Source organism: Rhinolophus hipposideros (assembly GCF_964194185.1).
Source record: "Rhinolophus hipposideros genome assembly, chromosome: 19".
NCBI classification, from domain to species: domain Eukaryota; kingdom Metazoa; phylum Chordata; class Mammalia; order Chiroptera; family Rhinolophidae; genus Rhinolophus; species Rhinolophus hipposideros.
Window position 1 is genome coordinate 1,455,622 of NC_138065.1, and position 24,809 is coordinate 1,480,430.

General features: G+C 54.2%; 1 protein-coding gene across 4 annotated transcripts; it reads right to left on the minus strand.

Moving 5' to 3' along the window:
• Positions 1-22,258, minus strand: SEMA4A (semaphorin 4A). 4 transcript variants are annotated; one of them, XM_081025146.1, is made up of 16 exons: positions 18,943-19,012; positions 15,704-15,881; positions 14,860-15,027; positions 13,049-13,209; positions 11,760-11,822; positions 11,417-11,515; positions 11,079-11,184; positions 10,157-10,273; positions 9,731-9,855; positions 9,435-9,607; positions 8,312-8,465; positions 3,716-3,896; positions 2,371-2,489; positions 2,123-2,280; positions 1,772-1,872; positions 1-1,377 (listed from the first exon to the last, which is right to left on the minus strand). In XM_081025146.1, the coding sequence occupies exons 3-16, from the start codon at positions 14,996-14,998 to the stop codon at positions 791-793; spliced, it is 2,283 nt and encodes a 760-aa protein (XP_080881272.1). In that variant the 5' UTR covers positions 14,999-15,027; positions 15,704-15,881; positions 18,943-19,012; the 3' UTR covers positions 1-790. The 4 variants fall into 4 exon arrangements, with proteins under 4 accessions (XP_080881272.1, XP_080881269.1, XP_080881271.1 ...); XM_081025143.1 differs by lacking the exons at positions 15,704-15,881; positions 18,943-19,012 and adding an exon at positions 22,132-22,258; XM_081025145.1 differs by lacking the exons at positions 15,704-15,881; positions 18,943-19,012 and adding an exon at positions 21,279-21,339.
• Between the last annotated feature and the right edge of the window lie 2,551 nt (positions 22,259-24,809).

Here is a 24,809-nt window from a genome sequence, read left to right on the forward strand (position 1 = left end):
CCTTACATCTTGCAGTCCTCTGCTGGAGCATTCTGCTTCAACAAGAACAGCACCGGTCATAAACTGTATTTTTAATAAAAAATAAACTGTCTGGGAGAAGTAGCTTTTGGAATACCAAAACAAAGGAAAGGGGAGAGGAGAGAAGTCAAAGGGTCACTGTGAACAAGGCTCAGATTACTCCTGCCATTCTAGCCAGGCTAGAATGGATCACAAGCTCCCCCAACTGAAACAAGAAGAAAGATGGTCAGACTTCAGGAAGGACTTCCCGGGGGTCAGTGGTGCACAGTTGAAAATGGGAGCAGGAGGGGACAGCTCCCTGAAGAACCCTGGGAGAGAGGAGTTTGGTGTCCGAGGTGGCGCTGCCATCCGAGTGGAGTCCCCAGGAGCGACATGCTGTCTTGCGGTTCTTCAGATACTTGGTGTTATCACTGGGTCCTGCAACAGTCAGACGTTCTAGGGTTTCCTGGAGCATAAGTTTGCAGAGGGTCCCGGAACAGCCAGAAACGAAGGAAGCTCTCCAGCGCCGTCTGTCACTGCGCAGGGCCAGGTCCGGGCGGCCCCCCTTGGAGAGCTCATGTGCTTGGCAGAAGGGAGTCCCACGGGGAGCCAGCCTCTGCGCCCAGCCGCTGAGTGCCATGGGTGGCTCAGGGTGGTGGAGGGGCTCCTCTTGTGGGAGGAAGGTGGTGTGTTGTGCAATTCCCATCCCAGTCAGGCATGTACTGCCCCAGGCCGCCCCGTCAGCATGGCCAGGCGCCATGCCCGACCTCAGGGCCCAGCCTATGCCTGGAGGTTAAGCCACCTCGGTGCCCAGGCAGTGGTTGGCATCCATATTGCTGGCAGAGGTCCTGCATTCCTTGGGAGGTTGAAGGTGATCCCTGCTCAACGGGGCCTTCTCCCCGGGGGGCAGGGTCCCACAGCCCTGGACCTTGCCCCGGGCACGGAGTGCCCCCAGTGGGGAAGAGAGGAGGAAGATGAGGGCTCCTGAGAGCACTAAGGTGAGCAGCACGGTAACGGTGAGGAAGTGGGGCCAGTAGGACCGCTGGGCAGCCAGGGTGGCCCCGCCCCTGACCTTGGTCAGCGGGGTCTCCACGCGCTCCCGGGGGATGCCCGCCAGTTCAGGATCCAGGGCTGGGGGCTGGTCCTGGAGGCCCACCCAGTAGGAGACCACGGGGTATGAGAAGCCATTCTCTGTGGCCCAGCACTGGTAGAGGCCCCCCACCCCATCGTGCAGTACCAGCAGGAGGGAGCCATTGTAGACCACAGAAGAGGCTCCCAGGTCCGTAGCTGCCCCCCAACTCCAGCGGTAAGAGGCCAGGGCTGAGAGGTGGGGGCAGGGCAGCTCCAGGATGGAGTTGGGGGCAGCAAGAACTTCTTTAACTGCAGGTGAAGGAAAAGGGGCAAAGGTTAAGGGTGATGGGGAGGAGCAAGGCCAGAGAGCATCTCTGCCCTACATATGGATTCCCAACTCTCGTCTCCAACTTCCATTTCAACTCTCAAACTCAACTCTGACCCCATCCCTATCTCCAGTCTGGAGCCCAAACTAACCTCCAGCCCATCCAACTCCAGCTCTGACACCAAAACCCACTTTACCCGCCATCCTGAATCCCAGCATAGCATTCCTATCCCCTCTGCCTACAGCCAGGTACCGAATCCATCCCACCTCCGGGAGCTCAAGACGGGCAGATGCTGGGCAAAGAAACTGAAGCAAGAATGCCCACCGCTGCCCGGAAATCCTCCTGAGCCCTGGCATGGCCCCTGGTGCCACACTTACTGATCTGGGGGCGGCTCTGAGACCGCAGGCTCCTGCCCATGGGGCCACTGGCACACAGCCACTCTGGGTTCCCTTGCTCCATGTCCTGGCCCCAGGACTTCCTGAGAAGGCAGGGAAATCACAATCACCCCTTGAAACAAACAAAGGGAGAAGAGGAGGGAGGGCAGAGTGGGGAAGAAGGCGATGGTGGGAACACAGGTAGAACAGAGAGGAGGAGAAACCCAGGACGCTGGAACAGCTTCACAACTGCTGGGCACAACCCCCCCACAGGGGCCCCCCACAGGAGCAGGTACTTGGAGGGAACACAGGCTGGGCAGAAAGGGCCCGGCACCATCCAGGACCGGCACTCACGGGACGGGGGTGGGCAGGAGGCGGCACATTCGGGACTCAGGGTCCCAGGCGCAGTGGGGGTCCCGGGCAAGGATACAGTCCATACAGCTCTCGTAGACACTACAGTTGGCTCGGGGAATCCTCAAGACACCTCCTGAGAAGCCTGCAAACAGTACACCCTGGAAGAGAGATGGGGAGTGTTAGGGCGCTCCCACCAGGCCTGGCAAGGACCCAGCCCCCCACGCCCACCCCATCGGGTCCCTGCCCACCTGGGTCGGGGCCAGCTGCAGGTTGCGAACAGGTTCAGGGGCAGGAAACAGCTGGATCTCCTCCACCAGACGGGCCCTGCCGTCCCCACTCACCACAGCCTTGTGCAGGGACCCTGTGGCTGTGGAAACAGAGCGCTGAACTCACCCTCCTCCCCCTCCACGACCCCAGATGGCCTCCCAGCTGTCAGAAAGGTCTTTCTGAAGTTCATGCCCACTGGACACAGATCTGTCAGACCGTGTTCCTCTGTGCCATGAAGATGGAACACCCTTGGGGACCCAACTGTCCACAATCTCGCTGGACACAGGGCCATGGACAGCGGAGCGCTTCTGTGGAAAATCCCATCGCCAGGCTCCCTCACCTCCATCAAGTGTTTCTACTCAAAGGGATTCCAGGGGATTGTGCCCCGACGGGCAGTGCCGCTCCCTCCAGCCCCAGCCCAAAGCTGGACTGGGTTCCTAATGGCATACATCCTAGTCACTGCGTCAGGGAGTTTTCTGTCTCCAGGCACCCCACAAGGTCAAGCTTTCTGTCTGTGTATACCCCACACAGGCACATAGGGTGCCTCGTGAAGATCCTAAAAGAATGAATGAATCTGGTACGTTTCCTCCACTAAGCTCAAGGCCACCACCTCACCAGGCCCTCCAAATGCACGCTCACCAATCTCCCACGTCCCCGCTGTGCTCCCTCCCCCCGCCCACAAAGACCACTTGAATCCCCTGCTCTCCTCAACCCTCCTACCTTGTCTGCCCCTCATTCCCAGCTCATCCCTCCTTCAGAGAGAACACAAAGGCCTTCACATGAGGCGCCCTCTGCTTCCTGCCCACCCGTCTCACCCCTCCTCGCCCACCCCAGCGGGGATGTGGCTCTCCTGTTTGGGCCAGTCCCTGAACTCTGGCTTCCTGCTCCCTCTGCAACTTCCTCTGCCCACTAGCCCCGTGTGACAAGCTGTCCCCTGTTTAAGAAGAGAATGCTGTTTGAACCCCATGCCGTCCACCCGGTGCCCCCTTCAGCCAAGCTTCCGGAAGAGTCACCTGTGGACATGCTGTGTGCAGCTCCCGTATCTCCACTCTCCACCTCTCCAACAGGGCGTCCCCCAGAAGATAAACAGCCCTGGCGAAGGCCACCAAAGGCCTTGTGTGTCCCTCCCCAACCAGAAAGGACTGGGACTGGGCTGTTCTGTCTCCCCACTGTATTTTCAGAGCCCAGCAGGGTGCCAGGCACATAGTAGGTGCTCAGAAAATATTTGTTGAATGAACGTATGAGTGAATGAACTCAGTTTTCCCCCAAGTGGAGTTGCAGCTCCTGCCCTCGTCCCCTGGGGGGTGTCCTGGAGCCTTTACTCACTGGTGCCCAGGTACATGACCAGGTAGGTGTGCCCATCCAGGCCCTGGGCTGTCTCCACCGCAAGTCGTGTGTACTCCACCCCGGACTTCACTAGCAGGGGCTTCGCCACCACCTGCCCATCCATCAGGAAATGGTCCTTCATGAAGGTCAAGGCTTTATCAGAGGACGGGCCCACCGAGCACTGAAGGGGGAAGGAGACAGGTCGGGTCAGCTTCCCTGTCCCTGAAGCTCACCTATTGCCTCTTCTGTCTCTCCTCCCGCCTCTGCTAATCTCCTCTGCTGCCCTCCTTCATGGCAGCCCTCATCTCCGAATGGTGGTTAAAGGTGGGACTCCAGAGCTGCCTGGCCTGGAATTCCAGCCTCTGCATGCCCGAGGGTCCTGAACAGTGACATGGGCACACTGCCAACCCACGTCAGGTCTGCCGTGAGGATGAAATGGAAAACACATGAAAAGTCACTGGAACAGTGATTGAGTGAATTAAGGGCTCAGTAAACGTCCGCTGTTCTGACCTTCCTCCTTCTCACCTTCATGGAGGAGGAGTTGTGACAGAAAGCAGGAAGTGAGAGGGGGACGATGACAATGACTTTGCAGGCTAGGACCATGTTTTACTCACGTCTGAAGCCTCGGCTCAGCACACAACCTGGCACACAGCTGGCATGCAATAAATGCCTGCTGAGTCATGACTGAATAAGAGATGTCACAGAATGGGGTGCTGCGGCAGGGAGCATGTCTCATCACGATTTTGCACGGACTTGCTGCGTGACTCGGGGAGAGTCCCCTCCCCCTGGGCCTCCTTCATCTCACCCATTAAATGAGGGGTTGAACAGGCTGTTCTCTGAAGGCCCTGCCCACACCAGCGTGCTGCGGCCCAGTGACACCTGTGTCCCGCTCTTTGGTCAGCACCCTTGCCCTCCACACGCGAGAGTGGTGTCTTAGGACCGGCCCCAACTCTGTCACCTACGGGCTGTGTCCTCAGACGAGTTACCTCACCCCATGAGCTTTATATTTCCTCATTTGTAGAGTGAGGTAATAATGTGTGTCTCATTCTGATGCCAGAATCTGCTCATGCACCAACTCTCACTTCCCTCCCAAAGGGATTGTTTTAAAGGCATGAACCAGGATCAAGAAAGAGGACAAAGGAAACAGAAAAAAATGAACAAACAAAAATATGAGAGAAAACAGAACTGTTGCAGAGAACAAGAAACTTCCCAGCCAAGAAACATTACTATCTTAAGAGAGAGAAGTGAAGATAGTGGAACGATGAGACAAGACCAGAAAGATAAAGAACAGGGGTTCTGACTCCAAGAGGGCAGCTGGACATACGTATGTCCTAAAGAAAGGACCCAGGATGACAAAGTAGTCTGGCCCCTGAAACCAAACCGATCAAGTCTCTAGATCCAACTACCGATTTACAAAAAACATTTAATCTCCAGCACCGCCATGCAAAATCAAGATCCAGATGGTGGAAAATTCTACGTGACAAATCAATTGCAAGAGACAAAAAGAAGCTAGAAAGGGAACAGCTAAACGAAAAGAAACTTAAAAGAACAACCAATCCAAATTTATCAATCTTATTTGGATTTTGATTCAAATAAACAAACTATATTAAAAATACTCTTATGACGTCTATCAGACTGTTAGAAATGCATATTAGGTTAAGGAGTTATTAAGGAGTTACTTTTTGGGTGTAATAATAGTACTATGGGTATTTTTTAAACCCTTATCTTTTGGAGATACATACTATAATATTTATGGGTGATACAATGGGTTGAATGGTGCCCTACCCCAAAAAAACATCCATCTAAAACCTGTGAATGTGACTTGATTTGCAAAAAAGGTCTCTGCAGATACAATTTAAAACCTCGAGATCAGCTCATTCTGGACTACTATGGGCTCTAAATCAAATGATAAGTGTCCGTCTAAGAGAAGCGGAAGAGACACACACAGGAGAAGCTGAAGTGACGACAGAAGCAGAATGGAGTGATGTGTCTACCAGCCAAGGAATAGCTAGGACGGCCAGCAGCCAACCAGGAGCTAGGACGGAGGCCTGGAACAAATTCTCCCTCAAGATTCCAGAAGGAACCAGCCCTGCCGACACCTTGAATTTGAACACCTGGCCTCCAGAAATCTAGAATAAATTTCTGTTGTTTTCAGCCACCAAGTTTGTCATTTGTTACGGCCCTGGGAAACTACAGGTGCAATTTAATGAGTCCAGAATCTGCTTCAAAATAGTAAGGGAGGAAGTGGGTGGGGTATAGATGACACAGGTTTGATTGGCTATGAGTTGAAGCTGGCTGATGGCTATATGGAGATCCAGTATGCACTTCGGTCTACTTTGTATATTGAAATTCTCATCATAGAAAATTTTTATAAGAGATATTTAAAGCTCAAAAAAGGTGGGAAATTACATATTTTAGCAGAAATTAAAAATCTGATAGGAGGATCAGAAGATAAAATTGAGACACTCTCCCAAAAAGCACAACAAAACCAAAGCCTTGGAAAATAGGAAAAAATTTAAAAAGTTAGAGAACCAATCCAGGAGGTCCAGAAAGCAGTGAGAAAGCATTCTAACTCTGGCATGTCAGTTCCTTGAGGGACTTTTGTCTGTTTTGTTCACAGCTGTGTACCCAGTATCTAGAACAGTGGCATGTAACCTCAAAAAATATTTGTTGAATGAAAAGGAAATAGGAGGAAGTAGTTTGAGAACACTTCTTAGAACCGAAGGAAGTAAACTTCCATGCTGAAGGGGCAGACTGAATATGCAGTACAATATATGCACAGAGCCCCACCAAAGCACAAGATTGTGAAATTTTAGAGCAGCAGGGGACAAAGAAAAGGCATTACAAGATTCCAGTGAGGAAAAAAACCCACAACCAAACAGGTGGCATTCAAAGAGTTAGGGATCAGAATAGCTTTGGACTAATAAACAATGCCACCCCCATAGATTTAATACAAATTTAAAAAGATAGCTTTGGACTTTTCAACAGCAGGGCTGGAAACCAGAAAATGGTAGACAAGCGTTCAAAGTTTTGAGGGAAGAGTATTTCTAGTCTGGACTGACATGTACCTAGCCAAACTGTTAAATGTGAAAGCAGAATAAAGACATTTTTAGACACTCAAGGTCTCAAAAGATTTTACCACAATATATCCTTTTCCAGGAGTCTACGGAGGCTATCCTCCACTAAAATAAGATAGAAAATAAAAGCAGCAGCAGCAGCAGCACCAGCCGCTGCCGCCGAGGGAGGCAAGAAACATGAGATTATCACAAGGAAGACGCAAAGGGAATGTCCAGAATGATGAGAGAGAGTCTAGGACGGCAGCAGTGCCCGGATGCAGGGAGCCCGGTCCAGACTGTGGCAGGCAGGCAGGGTCTCCAGGAAGATGAAACCATCAGAATACCTACGGGGTCTGTCTCAGAGGAGATTCAGATAATTGAGAAGAGTTTGGGGTTAAATTAAAGATAAGAGCTTACGGCCGACCGACAACTGGTGACCAACTGCCTCAGCCGAGGGGAGCACAGGGCTCATAAAGCAGCACGGGCCAGGGAGCTGTGTCCTACACAACCAGACTGAGAAACAACAGCTTGAACCGGAGTAAAGGGAGTGGGCAGAAGAAAGGGGGGGGGGGGAGATAAGAGCTTAGAAAACAAAGCAAGCAAAAAAAAAAAAAATCAAGATAATTCCTAACCCCAGAGAAAACAAAAAATTATGCAAAAGCAGAAGTAATTATGGCCTGGCTCACTACTTGGCTGACCTGTGAATTATAAGAGTCCTAATATAAATATTGCTCTAACCGAAATTACTATAAAACTGTGCTGGGAGACGAGGGCTGGGTGCACCGGTGTGCTGACAGGCAGCTCTGGGGCGGGCGCGGGGGGAACCCTGATTTGCAGTGTGAAATCCACCGTGGCCGATTTCAACCTACCGATGTAATTAATGTCACTGGACATGAATTTGGAGAGAGCTGTGCAAAGAGGGTTCTTGCTAGTTGCTGCAAGCCAGCTCAAGAACACCCCTGGTGAGGGGGGTGGAGTGGGGGGTGACGGGGTGGGGAGCAAAGTTAAAGCCTCACCTTCCTGAACGGGAATTCAATAGATACTGCCTGAAACTGAAACGTCCAGAAGTAGCAATAAAAGTATATTATTTAGACATTTGGAGATAAACACCAAAAGAACCAGCCAAGAGAGTTGAAGATGGTTGTCCCTAGAGAGGAAAAAGTGGAGGGTGCGGAACGAAGCTGTTGTTTTGTAACCAACATGTAGAAGCATGTGATTCTTTAGGGTGTAAATACACAACTCTGACCCAAGACAAAAGTGAAATAAGACATGCACGGGAAGAGGCCCCACAAGGTCTTTCTCCCTTGTTCCCTCAGTGAGACACCCAGGTGTTAGGTGTGTACTTGGCTGGGGTCGGGGTGGGGCTGCACACCTGTGGAACGTGGGCAGCTGGACTCGGTGTATATCTGAGAACAAGGGACTGAGAGGTAGCACTAACATTTATTGGGCCCTTAGGACCACCATAGGTACTTTGACAAGCTCACTAGGTGTGTGTCTCTGTGGGGGCGGGGCTTTGCTCAGTGTGGGGGGTGGTACTCACGCTGCCTGGCCGGGGACTGATCCCATCGGGGACCCCATCAGTGGTCCAGCGTGAAGTCTCTTTGTTCAACCCCTTGTATTTCCCTTCAAAGACGTGCTCGATGTCCTTGAGAGAAAAGGCACAGACTGCGGAGCTGCTGGTTCCGCCGATCTGCCTGGGGACAGCCAGAATGGACATTGTCTGGATCTCCTCTGCTATATGCCCCATCCCTGGCCCATCCTTGGTGAAAAACCCCAAGAGGGCAGGAGCGTGGAGGGATGGGCCAGCCTCCAGCCGCCTCTCCTCCCCCCAGCTGTGGTAATAGGGCTGGAGGGCCCCAGACTCTGACCCCTCTAAGGATCTGAAGTGTGACCGTCGTTAATGAGAATTAACTGGGGCTCAGTACCCATGGGAGGGGCAGTGTGACCAGCCCCTGACAGGCTCCCGATGAAGCCGTCCTGCCTTAGGTCCCATGGAGTCCTGGTCCTCTATGGGACCTAAGAGAGAACCAACCAAGCCTGACGACAAGACTATTTTCATTCCTCAGCCCTGGTCTGTGGAAACAGAAGGTCTGTCTTTCTTTTTCTCTTTAAGCTGACAGTGGCACACGAAGTTGTCAGTTCTGAATGCCAAAGAAACCAGACCCTGCTTACACCAGGTATCTTTGGTACCTGACATGCTGTCAGCAGGTATCTAAAACACCATGGGGCCAGATCACAGCCAACCAGTTAACCTTTCTTAGCCTCCAAGCAATGGCTACATTTTTTATCTTATGATGTGTTTCCCTCTTTGCTCTGGCCACTAGGAAGCTCAGAGCTAAATTTGTGACCAGCATCCAGAGACTGTATAAATGACAACTATCTGTAATGTGCTGATCTTATCCTTGGCTTCTCTTATTCTCCTTTTATTCCCATTTCCTTATTGATTTTCTTTTCTTTTACTGGTTGCCTTTTGTAAGCTGCCTCCCATCCTTTTTGGAAGCAGGCAGGATATAAACTAATAAGACCCTTTCTGAACTTTATCTTTCCCATCTACATGAAGGGCACGAATCGAATGCCTTCCTATGTGAAGTGCGCCGTGTGTGTTCGTCAAACCAGGACAGCATCGTGCGGGCCCCAGATCCCACCCCCAGCCCCCCGCTCACCACTGAGAGCTGAAGACTGCGTAGACGTAGGGATCAGTGGAGAAACTGGCCGGCAGCAGGACAGCGTGGCGGATGACGTTGAAGGGCAGCTGCCCGGGCTCGGCACAGAGCAGCTGGGCCTTCAGGAAGGTGGTCCACTTCTTCTGCAGCAACTTGTCTCCGCCCATATCGTTCTAGGGGCACCGGCTGAGTCAAGGGCCACCCCAGACCTGCGGGCGTGTCCCCGCCCCCTGGCACGCCTTTCCCCTCGCCCATTGGCTCCACGCCCAGCCCCGCCCCCCGCCCAGGAGGCGGACCTTGCAGACTCTGGCCACCCGCGACGTGTGGAGCTTGTAGAAGAACTCAAACTCGCTGGCTGTCTCCTCGAAGAAGAAGTACACGACCTGGGTCGAAGGGAAGGCTGCCACGAAGGAGGCGTCCGCTGCAGGGGCGGGGCAGACAGGCTTAGGGATGGAGCCCCTGGGTGCCCAGGGCTCCCCTCGGTGGAAACCCTGGGGTTGGCCCTGGAGGCCGGAGGCCTCGGGTCCCCCCGCCGGTGGAGGGTAGCCGTGCGGGCTGGTGCTTTTTTATTTACAGAAGGCGAAAGCTTCAGGAGGATGGCTGCTTCGTGTTCTTCCCGCTGTACCCCAGTGCCGTGAACATAGTATGCCCTCAACAATTGAGAGCCCACGGGCCTCGGGGCAGGGGGCCAGACCAGGGCTGGCTGGGGCTCAGGTCCTTACGTTGCAGCCAGCGGAGGAAATTGTCGGTCTTGAGGACAGGCTGGGGTCCCAGCGCGCGCATCAGGATGGGCTCACTGCCCAGGAAGTTGTTCATGGTGCCCGAATAGAGCGTTCCGTCTAGATTGGGGGAGAGGAGGGAGACCTTGTCAGGTGGAGGGTGCCCTGCCCGCCTCTGACCTGCCTGGGGGACGTGGGCAGCATTCACACTAATCTCTGGCCCTCTTCATTTGTTCTTCACCTTCCTGTGGAGCCCAAAGCCCACATCACAGCCCCCCACTGAGCACCCTTCTTAGGTCCTCTGCCGGCAGCAAATGGCCAGCCGTCCTGGCCTTGGCCAGCCTTGTTCTGGCTACTCCCCCACACACCCAGCTAAACCACTTGCCAAGTAGAATCACTCATTGTTCCCAGGAGGCAGCTGTGTTTTCTGCTTCCATATTTGGGTCCTCCCCTTCTCTGCCTGGCACAACTTTCCTGTCCATCTCCCTGTGTTTCAAGGTCCCATTCAAAAGCCGAAGGTCACCTCCTCCAAGAAGCCAGGGTGGAAAGTCTAATGGTTTGTGCCGGGAGGGCACAGGGCCGTGACTTCTCTGTTACCCCACAGTTCTTAGCACACGGCCTGAGCACTGGAGGAGGTATTCACACACAACGCCTATTTGTTGAACTGATGGCTGGATCTCAGGCCTGGCCTCTTCTCCACCTGAGACCCCTCCCAGGCCCTCCTGCCTCTGTGTATTTCTCCACATCCATCTCTCTCCACCTTCTTTATGGCAGCTTCAGCAGGAGCTAGTGGTTGGGGTGCCCGATTCTCCCTCTGACCTTATGTCTGAGGCTCCTGGCTTCCCCTCCCTCTGTCAGATTCCATATGTCACAGAGTGACCTGGGAAAGCAGGTGTTGGGATGGACCGGGGAACCTGATACTCACCTACCAAGACAGCTGTGTGCTTATGGGCGGGGTCAAAGGGGCTTTGGCCTTTTCCCTCCACAACCTTGTCCTCAGAGATGGGCAACAGGTCGGAATCTCGGAGTTCCTGGGGGGGCGGGAAGTTGGGGGGCTAGAACACTAGAGTCTCACGTGTGGGAAATGAGGGGTATGAGGGAAGAAAGGAAAGGGACATAGGGGAAATTGGTCTAGAGCCAGGAAGCTCCCAAGGGTTCTGCGTCTGGAAGTCCAGAGGTTTCCAGAGCAGCAGAGGATGGGCTGGGAGTAGGTGTGAGGGCGGAGGCTTGGGGCCCGAGCAAGGTGGGTGCCAGGGAACTCACAATGAAGACACAGGCAGGGCTGAAGGCGAAGGTGCCGCAGGCGTAGAGGTGAGTGGCATTGAGGGAGACCAGGACACGAATGAAGTTGAAACACTGTGTCTAGGGGAGAAAGAGAATTCAGGCCTCCAGGCCACTTGCCCCAAACGCCTGGGCCCCCAGTGTCTGCCCCCTCACTTCCTAGTGTGGAGAAGGGCTGGGCAGTGCTGATGTGGTCCCTGTATGTCTTCAGAGGACAGGATGCAGATTGGAACCATACGTCATCTCTGCTGCCTGCCCTGCCTGCGGTCTGGGGACCTCAGTGATGGTCTTGGGACACAAGCCCCTGGACCCGACCTCTGCTTACCTCATTGCTTTTCCTCTTCAAGGCACAGTCATTCTTTTTTCTGTCACTGGCCGGCCAGGATATCTGAAGTGGGGAGTTGGGAGGGGGGAAAGGAAAGGACATGAGGTGTTCAGCTCGAGTTGTGACCTACCACCCCCTCCCTGGCTCTGCTGTAAGATCACCAGCAGGCATGGTGGCTGGTGACTGGCTGGTGAAGAATGACATCACTTGGTGACCAGGGCTCTTACTCTGATGATACTGATACTCGTTAGGACACAGCTCCGTGCTGCTAGAATGTGGCCTGTGGAATCAGACCTGAGTTTGTGTCTAGGTTCAGCCACTGACTGGTTGAGAGACCAAGGTCAATTTCACAGGCTTCTGGAGGGCACAACTCGGGGGCATAAGCAGAACACCCAAGGCAGCGCGTGGCATACAAGCAGCAGAGTTGTCAAACCACACATTTCCTGGGGAAATTCTTAAACGTGTCAGTTTCTGGGCCTTCAGGGAATCGGCATTTTCATTTTCAACCCATATCTCTATGATGCTCCAGAATTGCTAGCTCCCTCCCTTCCCTTTCTCCTTCCTCTTCCTTTTCCCTCACTTGATTGCCATTAGTAGGGTGACTATACTTTGACACAGAAGCCCCAGGGATTTCTCCAGTGGGTAGATAGCACATTATTGATACAATTTGAGTCGATGCGTCTTTCACAGGTCCATATCAGCCGTTTTAGCAACTGGCATTAGTCAGCCAGTACTCATACCAATGAGCAGTGAGGCCGCGATAGTACATCCTGTGTTATACAGACCAGCTATATATAACCAGCATTGATGGTTAGTGATGAAGACAGTTGACAATCGAACAACATCGGCATTGGGGGCACGCAGTTTAAAATCCACGTGTAACTTTTGACTCCCCAAAATTTAACTACAGTCGTCCCTCGGTATCTACGGGGGCTTGATCCCAGGATCCCCGTGGATACCCCAGTCTCTTTTATAAAAGAAGGCAGAACAATGCTTACAGTTGGCCCTCCGCACCCACGGATGTCCAAACATGGATCGAAAACACTGCTTCGATCTGTATCTCTGTATACTGTATCCCTGTAACCCCAGGGACACAGAGGGCCAACTGTATGTTTATTGAAAAAAATCTGCGTGTAAGTGGACCTGCAGGGTTCACACTCATGCTGTTCAAAGGTCACTGTGTGGAGAACAGCAATGTGTGGTGATTCACCCTGAGGCCGCCCAGGCGCAGGGCAGCTGCTGGCCCCTCCTCACTCCCAGCCCACGCCTTCAACCCCCGGCCTCCTCACCATTTTCTTCAGCTTTGGCACCCCTGGATCCTGGATGTCTAAGGCCAGAATGGCCTCTCGGACCCCCACATAGAGAGTGTCTTCATCACCACTCAACAGCAGAGTGTCAAAATCCTGGAGGCCCTTCTGGTGGAAAAGGCTAAGAGCCCTGCGTCCGTCACCTGTTGGGAGGCAGCGAGAAGAGGTGAGTGATGAGGAATGGTGGGCAGGCAGCTGATTTCTGAGGTGACTGGGGGGAAGGGAAGGCCTGGCTGAGTGTGCTCCCCAGGCCTTGGCCGCTGGACCCACTGTAGATCAGCAGCTCCCCCGCTCTCCCCACCCCGCTGGCAGCCATAGGAGCGTTGTGTATTGAGCCCACAGCAGAGAGGAGAGGGAGCCAGAGACAGGGGAATGACAGCCTGGGGCTGGGGGACAGCGGCCCACACCCAGGAGGTAGACAAAGGGACCAGAAACAGAGTGAGGCTCAATGGCTGCTGCGGGGGTTGGGGCTGTGCTGGGGGAGGACATGCTGGTCCCTGATAGGGGGGAGCTGAAGGCAGATAGATAAGAAGGTGTTGCCAGCCACAGACAGGAAAGCAGACACAGACAGGATTGTGCGTCAGCGTCTCTGTGGGTGGGTTATAGGGTCCCACTCACCAACCCCACTCCCTTCCCCCCGCTGTAGGAAATTTCCAATACTACACTGACTGCCATAGGCTGATCAGAAAGGAAACATTTTCCCTCAAAGGTCCAGTGGCCGTGCCTGGGAGAGGAGGGGAGCCCCAATTGCTCATCTAGTTCCTCTCCATCACCGTGCTGTAGTGATAGGGGGTACTCCCGCCCCACTGACCATCAGCAAGGGGCAGGGAGCCCCTCAACTCCTCTCTCCTGGGCACATCTGCTTATTTGCATTAGTTAGGGTGCTGCCAGGCTGTAACCTCTGGAGGCTCAGAGTCTTAGGACCGAGAGGGGGGCTGGGGGATCGTGTGTGGCAAGGGGCCAGAAGGGACAGCCCCCCAGAACTGTATAGACCCCCGTTACGGAATCGATCACCCTGCAGCATGACTGACTGCCCATCTGCTTCCCCTTGGGGCTCTGAGCAGGTTGAGGGCAGGAGCCGAGTCCTGTTCACATCCATAATCCCAGCACCCGACACAGATGGGCCTCCCCATCCAGGGGTGACATGCGTTGCCTTTACCATGTCGCCCCTGGAAGATGCTACAGACACAGTGGTGCCAGGAGCGCCTCCCCTACAACTCCTATAGGACCTGTGTCCCTCTGAATCTCCTCCCTGGAGGCGAGAGGGCCCCGCAGCATCAGTAACAAACCAGCCAAGCTGTGCCTCCAGCATCCTGCGGCCTGTCCCCCAGCCAGGCCACCCTAAGTTCTTGTATCGCTGGTGTCCACAGTACTGGACATAGCATGGTCTGTGTGGTTGGCCTGGGCCCACTGTGTTGGCATGGGCCATCTGGGCCAGCTGGCTTTGGGGGCACCTGGGGCTGTGAAAGCAGTTACGGGTTTGAGGTGCCGCTTGATGTCAGTGACATTTAAGGAGGGAAATGAACATCAGCAATTTTGGAGAACTAGAAGGAATGGTGCCCCTGGCCCCTCTCCTCTCTGTGCTCAGTCTTTGCCCCAAGTGGTTTGGTCTCTCACTCCTATCTCAGTCCAAACTTCTCTTTCTGGCTGTGTCTCTGTCTGAGACCCTCTCTCCCTGGCATATCTCTCGACTTCTCCACATCTGTTTTTGTCCCCTCCCACCATTCCTCTCTCCTTCCTCCACACCCCTCGGCTGATGACATCCCCATACTTCCTGGCCATCAAACACTTACCTGCATAGTATCTGAGCCTGGGCACAGGCCCCTGCCCACCTGCCCCTGCAGGGGACGGCGGCAGCAGCAACAGGAGCAGTTGGAACAGGAAAAGGCCCAGGAGACTCCAAGGGTCCAGGCCCAGGGCTGGAAGGGCCATGCTGAGCCAGAGACTGTCACCAGATGGCCCTGAAGAAATAACACTCTCTGGGCAAGGTCCTTACCACATCCCCCCTGGGGACCAATCGGAGAGCCCCAGGCAGCAGAAGTGTGTAGGGAGGTGCTGGGGAGGGCTGGTTTCCTCCCGTCAGGGAGTCTCACTTCCATGTCAATACAGGCTGAAGTCTTCCCCTCCCCTCTGAGTCCGTGGCGACCCATCCTGCCCTTTGGTCTTTTTTTACACCCAGCCCCGCTCTGCCTTTCGCACCTCACTCACAGAAGTCCTTCTGGCTTCCTTCCCTTTGCCTTCCTTCCTCCCATAGCCCAGAGCCCAAATCACTGCCCGCCCCCAGGCAGAGGGCTTCCTGGGAGTCTGCTCCTCAGACTCAAAGTGTAGATTCCTCAGACCTGCCACTCCAGGCACTTTCAGGTCTGTTGACACACTGACCTTCATACTCATCCCTGCCCTCTGCTGACCCAGGCAGGCATGGGCTCCGGTCATGGACACTCAGGCCTACCTGGCCCTCTTCTGGCAGGGAGGCCATGAGTGTCCAGCCCGCCACGCTGGCTCACAGCATTGCCCAGGAAGTGGCCCAGGGCATGGAGTGACTGGCTGTCTCCCAGCCTCTGCAGCTGCCCACCCTCTCCCTGGTCTCTGACCCTCGGGACCGCCAGCCTTCAGCCACCCAGCTCATCTCACACATACCCTCGAGCCAGCCAGAGTGCAGAACCCAGGTGTCTGGCCTCGGGCGGAGGTGCCATCCGAGAACGAAGGTGAGAGGGGGTTCCCAGACCCTGGAGTTCCGGGGACAGAGGCTCAGCCCGGCTGGGCCGAGAGTGAGACCCTCCAGGTACCCATCATGCCAAAGCCAGCACTGGAAGCTCTAGGGAAAGGGAAACCAGATTTTCCACCTCTCGAGTTCTGACAAATCCCAGGCTTGGCGGAAGTTGGCAGATGGGAGGGGAATAAAAGGAGACACGCCTCTCTCTTTCCCCCTCCTCTCACCTCTCTCTTTCCCGAAAGTTTAAAAGGCTAGAAAGTTTCTAGGTCATGTCAACCATTCCCCTGTCCTTCTGTCGTGTCACCTCCCGTCTAACTCGTAAGGTTTCTCCTCTTAATCAAGATTCCTAGGCATTCAAATATATGGTGATGGAAGGAGAACTGACTCTGGGTGGTGAACACACAATGGGATTTATAGACGATGTAATACAGAATTGTACACCTGAAATCTATGTAAATTTACTAACAATTGTCACCCCAATAAAATTAATTAAAAAAAACAATTCCTAGGCAGGAGATGACACGGTCTTTCATATTCCTCTTTTCACTTAACCACAAGGCGGGGTCTTTCCACTCCTACCTGCTTGAAAGTCCCTGCACTGGTCTAACCTTCAAACTTCCCGCTCCAGCGGGGCCATAGTCTAATTGCGTTAGGCTCTTATTTATGGCGTCGCTGAGGGAGTCCCCCTGTGATCTGACCTCCGTCAGTCTAGGACAGCATCAGGCCAGTGGGAGGCCCAGAAAATTTCCCACCTGAGCTCACACTTGTGGAACATGCTTCTGAGGCACCCAACCCCCAGTGGTGGCTGCTCAGCCCCCGCTGAAGCTCCAGGGGGCACCTCATAAAGCAGGGTAATGAGGCCTCTAGCACCAAAGGCTCCGTGACCTACAAAGGGGGTAGTTTGCTCCCACTCAGCCCGAGACTGAGAGACTACGGCTCAAAGGGCACAGCCATCCCAGGGCGGATCTGACTCTAATAAACCACCCACCTCCTTCTTAAAGGCACAGCCCTCACTGCCAAGAAGTGCTTTCTGTAATGTGACGTCCATCCGTCCTACCTCAGCATCAGCCTACAGGGTGATGGGACAGCCCGGGCTGTTCTGGAGAATTCCTTGTCCAAGGCTGCTCAGCCTCCTTTCCTCCTCCCTCTGCTGCCACTTTTCTTCCATTTCCCTGGGGGTGGTCTCAGCCAGACCCTTCCTGACAACTGTTTCTGTCAAGACTTGCCTCAGACTCCCCCAGACTCTTGCAGAGGCTGATTGCCAGGTCTTGGGGAGAAGCCAGGGGCCACGCCCCCCAGAGAAAGTCTTCCTGACTCTCAGAATCGAGGGACACTCCCACCTGGACCCCACCTTCTGTGTGTCCCCAGCCCCAGCTCCCATTTGGGGACCTACCCTGCCCCTGGGCCTCTCTGCTTGAACAGATTGGCTTATCTGGGTCGCTGGGAGGAGTTCTGTTGGGGGGTGAGGAGGAAAGAAAGTTCCAGCCTCACGCCCTGCAACCTGTTCCAGCCCTGGAAGTGTTGGGTGAAGGCCCTGCCCCTAGTTCCTCCTTCTGCAGAGACCCAGGGATTCTCCTGCCCAGCCTTCCAGCCAATGAATTGTCAGTATTATCAGGCTTTGGTCTGCCCAGTTCCGTTAGCAGATAGGTACCACCAGGCTCCCATTTCACAGGTGAGGAATGTGATCTGGGCCTCATTCCAAGCTCGCCCCTTAGCTACACTTCTCTGGAGTCTTGCTCCTGCCCTAGTCCAGGCAACGTAGCCTCTTGGACAGAGAAAGCAATTGTGGAGGGTGGAGAGCAGAAAGCTCTAGGTCCTCTGGGCTGAGAAACAGTATCTCTGGGGTGATTCCGGACTCAAGAGGGAACAGAAACCTCTGTGGGTAAAGGGTATTCGTCAGGCACCGGTGCCACCCCCGGTACCACCCCCTGGCCTCCACTGGATCTCCTGGTCCAGCCCCCTACCCACTGCTGCGCTTGCACCAGGGCCTCTGGAGTCAGACCCAAAATCGCACTGCCACCCTCCCTTGAGCTGGCAGAGCCCACAGCCAGGGCTGGCTTCGAGGGCACATGTCCTGAGCAGCCACACAAGGCCCCATGCTCAGGAGGGCCCACACTGCGTCTAACCCTCCACTGCGACTGGATCCTTTTGAACAAGGGCCCCATATTTTCCTCATGGACTGGACTGCACAAATGCTGTGGCAGGTCGTGGCCACAGCGCACTAGCTCTGAGCAGTGGGGTCCCATCCCCTCACCGTACAAATGAGGAAACGAGGCCAGGGAGGGGAAGTGTCTTGTTTGGTTCAGGTGACCTGGGGGTGGGAAGGGGTCAGATGTTCAGGGTCCTGGCTGTAGGGGCCGGGATATTGCACAGCCCCAGTGTGGGGGCTTCCCAGCTCCTTTGTCCCCACGGCATGGAGCCCGGCTTGAGCATCCTCACGAGAATGCTGCTGGCTCCAACCCCGCCCCTGCTCCAAGGTCCCCCTGCTGGGGGGGCCCCAAGGCCCCTAGACCACAACAGACAGTAGCCCCTTCCTGCCAGGCTTTCTGGCCCAGGGTAGGGGTTCAGATGTGGGGGTAGGGGTGAGAGGGGAGATGGTCACATCAGTCTCCAACCCTCCCCCATGCTCGCCCCAGGGAACCTGGGTACCTCGCTGAGGGAGGGGCTCCTGCAGCCAGGAGAGAAGCCACTCCAGACTTCACCGATGACCCAGCAGGCCCATGTCCCCTACCTCCTCTCCCTTCCAGCCTCAGGGGCAGCCCCAGAAGAGCTCAGTCCTGGGAAACTCAGCTTCCCAGCTCCCCTTTGCCAGCCCCACCTGCTCTGCCCCTGGTTGCCCTCCTTTTATGGTCACAAGCAAGTCAAAGCAACTAATATTTATTAAGTGCCTACTGTGTGCAAGGTACTAGGGATGTCCCCCAGCCTCTACTCCCCCGGCACTCCCCACCCCCTGTCTCCCCGCCTTCTCGCCCCCCCCACCCCCCAACCCCTTACCCAGCGCATCCAGGCTTCCTTCTCCAGTCTGACTGGTGCTGGAAGGCTGAGCTGACTACCACACACAATAGCCCGACCCCGTCTGTCTGCCCGCTCCTCAGGGCAGAGCCAGCGCCAGACAATGGCCTGCCCTCTCCTTTCAGCACTGTCCGCTCTCCTGCTCCCTTACCTGGCGCGTGGGGATGTCGCCGTGGTTCCCTCCCCCTGGAATGCCAGGCGTTTGGTGTCCTGGGGCTTCATCCCGCCACACCCCCGCCCCATCCCCAACCCCTCCCGCCTCACTGCTCCTCGGTTGCCATGGCAACTGCATCTCTAAGTGGGAGGGACTAGAATCTCCCCATATTCTTCCTCCTCCTACCGGTGTCCCCCTGCACCCCACCTTTTGTGACTCCTGGACCCACACGTGGAGGCGGTCGGGCTCCTGATGTGGAGGAGGCGGGAAGGCCACCCTAGCCCCTGGGGGCCATTGTTCAGTTCCCTCAGCCACTAGTAGGCGGGCCACACAGCTCCATGTCCCCCAGCTGGGCTCAGGGTCAGCTGGGGCCAATTCCTCTTCTGGTTGGTTCCTCTGGGCTTCCCTTTTCCCTGCGTCTATGTAGGGTGGTCACACCTGGACGCCAGCCAGCCTGACCCCATGCAAACTGAGTTTGCCAGAAAGGAAGCAAACGAACACATAAATATCTATGCAAATAAGCCAAGAGACATGGTCTCTTCTCTGTCCAGAAGCCTAAGCCCTCTTCTGGTAACAGTAACCTGACTTCTGTGTGGGGGGCCAGGTTCCCATCCTGCCGTTTGTTCCTCGGCCACCTTCCCAAGAACATGGCTTCTCCAGAAGCCGTCTTTCACAAACCCCCTGAGACCTATTGGGAGGGGAATGTTTGTGCCAAAATAAAAAAGGGATGGAGGGCAGACTTCTCAAAGGTCTAGACCAGAGAAGGATAAAACAAGACACAAGTCTGAGCTGGGTTTTTTCCCATCCATGAGGCAACAGAGGCGAGCAGGGATCTGGCTGGGAGCTCTGGGAGCTGGGCCTTGCGTCCTCTCTCAGCCCTACCCTGAGCTGCCCCAGCCTCTCCTGTCCTCTCTGGACTCTTAACTTCTTCACTGGTAACAAGAGGAGTTGAAAAAACCCCTTCCAGTTTGGCCTCTCCCCGCTTATGAGAAGTTTGTGAAAAAGGGGCTGGGAAGCAAGAGCCCTGGATCCCAGGACTGGCTATCTGTAACTTGCTGTGTGATCCTGAGCAGGGTGCTTGCCCTCTCTGATTCACATAGGTAAAAGAATCTCTTTGCAGCCCACCTGGGAGCCACATGGCTCATCTCTAGACTTAATAGTATTTGGGGAAGAAGTTAGTGTGCTGGTGCCAGCCCTGGGCAGAGGGTTTCACAGGCCACCATCTGGTTCCCTTTTAGGTCTGGGTTGGGGTGGGGGTTGAGCATTAGCCTAGGGCGGAGCAAAGAGGGCAAGGCATGTACTGAAAGCAGAACTGAATTCTGAAGTCACATCCAGAGGGCAAGGCATGTACTGAAAGCAGAACTGAACTCTGAAGTCACATCCGCCACCGCTCCTGACTCCATCCCCTACGCCTTTGGGCCTGCTAGTTCAGACCCCGTTCCCCCCTCCCCCCCGGGATTGGGACACAGGGTAGGAGGGGAAGGAAGCATTGGGAATCAAGGTCAGCGGGGGTGGGGATGGGTAGAAGAAAAGTGAACTAGTGTTGTCAGGGGAAGGAACTACTGCAGATAGACTTCACATCCTGGGAAGCCCTTGGCCCCACGCCCACCTCCTTCCCTGTAGGGGATTGGACCCCCATGTCTGTGGCAGACTTGGGAGAGGCTGCATTTCTTAATAGGCAGTAAAGTAAGGGGGCCTCCAGGCTTCCCCTGGCTCCACTTCACCCCAGGTTACCCAACTGGCAACCTGGGAGCCTCTCTTGGCATTGACCTATGGAAGGCTCTAAGCTGTCCTGCTGAGGGACTGGCCACCTAGGCTTGGTGGTAGCTGTGGCTGTAGTTAGAAACTTGCTGGGGTGAGCTAGACACCCAGGTCCCTGTGTCCAGTTCTCTGGGGTGGAGGACAGAGCACCTTTCTGTCGTCTAATCCCTGTTTCTCTTGCTGCCTCACACTCAATTCCATTTCCTCTGGTTTGCTGAGCCTCAGTTTCCCCTCCTGTGGGAAGATGAGGTGTGGGAGCCCTATGTCTTTTATTGTGGGAGGGGCAGGAAGTGGCTGATGAAGTTTAGCAAATGAGGGTCCCAGGAAAATGAGATGGGGGAGTGCAGGGTGAGGGGACCCACACATCCTGTGTCCCTAGGTTCTATCCCTCAAAGTTCTCCCTCCTTCCCCCAGTCTGAGGCCAGAGGACCACCCAGCCAGGGCCCCCACATTATCCGCTGCAGCTGGCACGCAGATACCCCATGTCAACAGTGCTAGGAACCTGGCATCCCGCAGCCCCCCTCCCAACCCAGGGACCACAGCCCCCCTTCCCCACCACCTTCAAGCCTTACCCCCAGCCCAGCGGTGGCGACCCTAACCCTGGTGTCCAAGACTTCCAGCAGAGTCGGTAGGGGTGGGGGGCGGAGCAGAGGCGGGCAAGTCAGGGGGAGCAGTGGGGGCTCTGCCAGCCCCCTCTTGCCAGCCCCCTCCGATGCCCCAGTTCCCAGGCAGCTCTTAAAGGGACCAAGATGAATTAGCAAGGGGCAGTTTAAGGGGGTGGGTACAGAGGAAAGTGGGTGGTGGGGAGAGGATTAGGTTTGCCAGAGGCAGGAGGGCCAGAGTGGGGGGGTATGATGCCTCTTCTTCCCCCCAGACTCCTCAGTCTAGCCTTTTCCTCATCCCATGTGAGCCCCACGTTGGCCACCCAGCTTCTCACTACCACCTCCTGGGATCCTGGCCCCTACTCCCCTTGGGCCCCTGCCCACTTCCTCCCCCTCCCCCATATTCCTGCCACCTCAGGCTCCAGTGAGAGCTGCCAGCTGGCACTGACTGGTACTGCGCAGGGAGAACTGGCCCACGGATTTTAAGGCCCTGAGGCCTGGCCCCAGAGGGGGAAGGGAGACCAGCACCTCAGGGCCGCTCGCGGGCACAGGAGCGGAGGCACCTCCTGAGGGCCTCTCCAAGTCTTGTTTCCTAAGGAGAGAGACAAAGAAATGGAACCCAAACGACAGCAGACAGACAGACAGAACTGAAGACAACTTCAGTTCTCATGTTACTCCTTGGCTTAGACTCCCCGCTGGCTCCCGGGTGCCCACGGCATTCATTCCCAACTCCTTGGCCCCCACCCATCTCTTCAGCACGGAAGGCTCTCCCCCAGTCCATCGGGACCCTGCCTATCCGCAAGTTTCAGTTTATGTCTCCTACCTGGAATATTGCCTCTCATTTCTACCTGACAGAACTCTTCCCGTCCTTCCATACCCACCCCCGAAGAACCCCTTCCTCCGTAAAGCGCTCCTGGGTCCTCCCACGGTATTCTGAGTCGCCACAGACTCTCCTGGCCGTCAGGGGTCCTGGATGCCACCGCCGGAGCTCGCCTCCTAGTGGTCGAATTGGCTCCATCCCTGGAAGCGACGGGACAACAGGTCTCACTCAGGTTCCGTTCAGGCCCAGTCATTCCGAGGCTGAGTCTATGCCTTTACAGTACGTATAAAGGGCCTACTATGTTGTCGGTACTGCACTAGGTACTGGGGACTCAGCATGAATAAAACAGACAAAAATCCCTGCTCGCGGTGTAGGTATTCTGGCACGGAAGACAGAAAATGAACAAATACACACATGAAACATGTCCAGTGGTGTTAGGTGCCCTGGAGAAAAATAAAGCAGGGAAGGTGGCTTGGAAGTGACAGGGCTCAGGGTGGGGAGAAGCGTGCTATTTAATTATATTTGGTCAGGGAAGACTTTACTGGATGGCAACATTGGAAGAAAATGAGAGAACAAGCCTACGGGTATTTGATGGGAAAAGTGGTCCAAGCAGAGGGAGCCACGAGTGTAAATGTCCTGAGGCAGGTGTGTGATTTGCGTGTTCTGCAAAGCCCTGGGGCTGGAGTGAACATGAGCAGGAGCGATGAGAGTCGAGGCAGGGGGTTGTCACGCCTGGCTTTGCATGTCATTGTAAGGACTTGGGCTTTTACCCTGAATGCTTGGGGAAGACTCTGGAGGGTTTTGAGCAGAGGAGTAACCAAATTGCTGCTGAGCAGAGAGAATCAACTGTACGAAGAAAGAGTAGGAGACCAGTTAGGAAACTAATGCCGTCATCCAGACCAAAGATGGTGGTGCTGGTAAGAATGAAGTAGATTCAGTGGGGTGGCCGGATCGCTCAGTTGGTTAGAACGCTACCTCTCAACAAGTTTGCCGGAATCATGGGATGGTGGCCTGTGCTCCCTGCACCTAAAGATTAAAAATGGTGACTGGACTTGGAGCTGAGCTGTGCCCTCCCAGCTAGATTGAAGGACGACTTGGAGCTGATGGGCCCTGGAGAAATACACTGTCCCCCAATATTCCCCAATAACATTTATTTTAAAAAATAAAAGAATGCACTGGATTTAGACATATTTTAAAGATGGATGTGACAGCATTTGCTAATGGATCAAATATGGGGGACCAGAGGAGTTAGGGATGAACTGCAGGTTTTTGGTCTGAGCAACTGGAAAGCAGATGATCGCCAGCGGGAGGGGGGAGAATACAGGCAGAGCAGATTCAAGTGGTGCGAGTGGGGAGAACTCAGGATGCCAGTTTTGGACATGTTACTTTGGGATGCCATTAGACCATTAAGTAGGTATTTGTGTCTTCAGGAGTTCAGGACAAAGGAATGGGCTGGACTGTAAACTTGGGAGTCCCACGTACTGCATGGACAGTATTTAAAGCCATAAGCCTAGAGGGAGTCTCTCAGGGCCCAGTGGAGACAGAGAAGAGGACAGTGGAGCCCTAGGGCACGCCATCTATCAGAGGTCAGGGAGAAGAGGAAGAACACATACAAGGTCACACAAGGTCAAGAAAGGTGAGGAAGTCACTACTGGGCCAGCAGTGCAGGGCTTGGGGACCTTGACAAAAGCAGTCTCTATGGAATGAAGAAGGAAGCAGGTCAATAGTGAGAGTGAGGAAGGGAAGTGTGAAGAGAGAAGAGAAGGTGGGAAACAGTCACCGGAAGCAAGGGGACATGGGGCTAGGGACCAGAGTAGCAGGCTGTGAATTTAAAGCAAGACCGTTTGGCAGGGGAATAATCAGGATTCCATCCTATTACCTGAGATATTTAAAGAAAAAGTATTTCACTGCAGTGTTATTTACAACATAAAACCGAGAGTCAGTGAACCGTCCCCAGGGGATTGGTTAAACGGGGTGTTGTATAAACACTCAGCCATGAAAAAGTACATTCCTATGATAAACATCCTTTATGGAATACTGGCAAAACATGATCTTAAGAACCCACATGAAATAATCTTGCCAATTAAAAAATGAGCAAAAGGAATAGAAACATGTTACACTAGAATAAATGCAAATAAGCAATACACATTAATGGGGGGAAAAAGTCAACTTCTCTTCAGAGAAATGTCATTTGAAACGATCATGAAAGATCATTGTTTTCCTATCAAATTGACAAAGATTAAAACTGACAAAACTTGTATTGGGAGGAGTACGGAGGAAAGTGAGCCCTGCTGCCGTGAGAGTGACAAGAGTCCACTTGTCACTTGGATAATTCTCGGCAATATTATCAATGGCCTTTATCAGTGTATACCTTTGACTCAGCCAGTCCCCTTCTTGGAATGTATTTCACAGAAATTCCCAGAAATATATGCAAAGATGTACATTCTAGGAAGTTATTTGTAACACTCAGGAGAAATTGTAAATGTATGCATACATTGGAAAATTGAAAAAAATAAAATTCTCGAAGCCTCGCACCGAAAGGAGGGAGGTTCTGGCTGAGTAGTGGAAGTGCAGATGACTATTATTTTTTCATGCCCTTTTCTACCCTCTCTGTAATGGCAAAGTATTCCTTACACGAAACAGAAAAAAAAAGAGTCAGTTTTTTTTTAAAGCCATGTTTA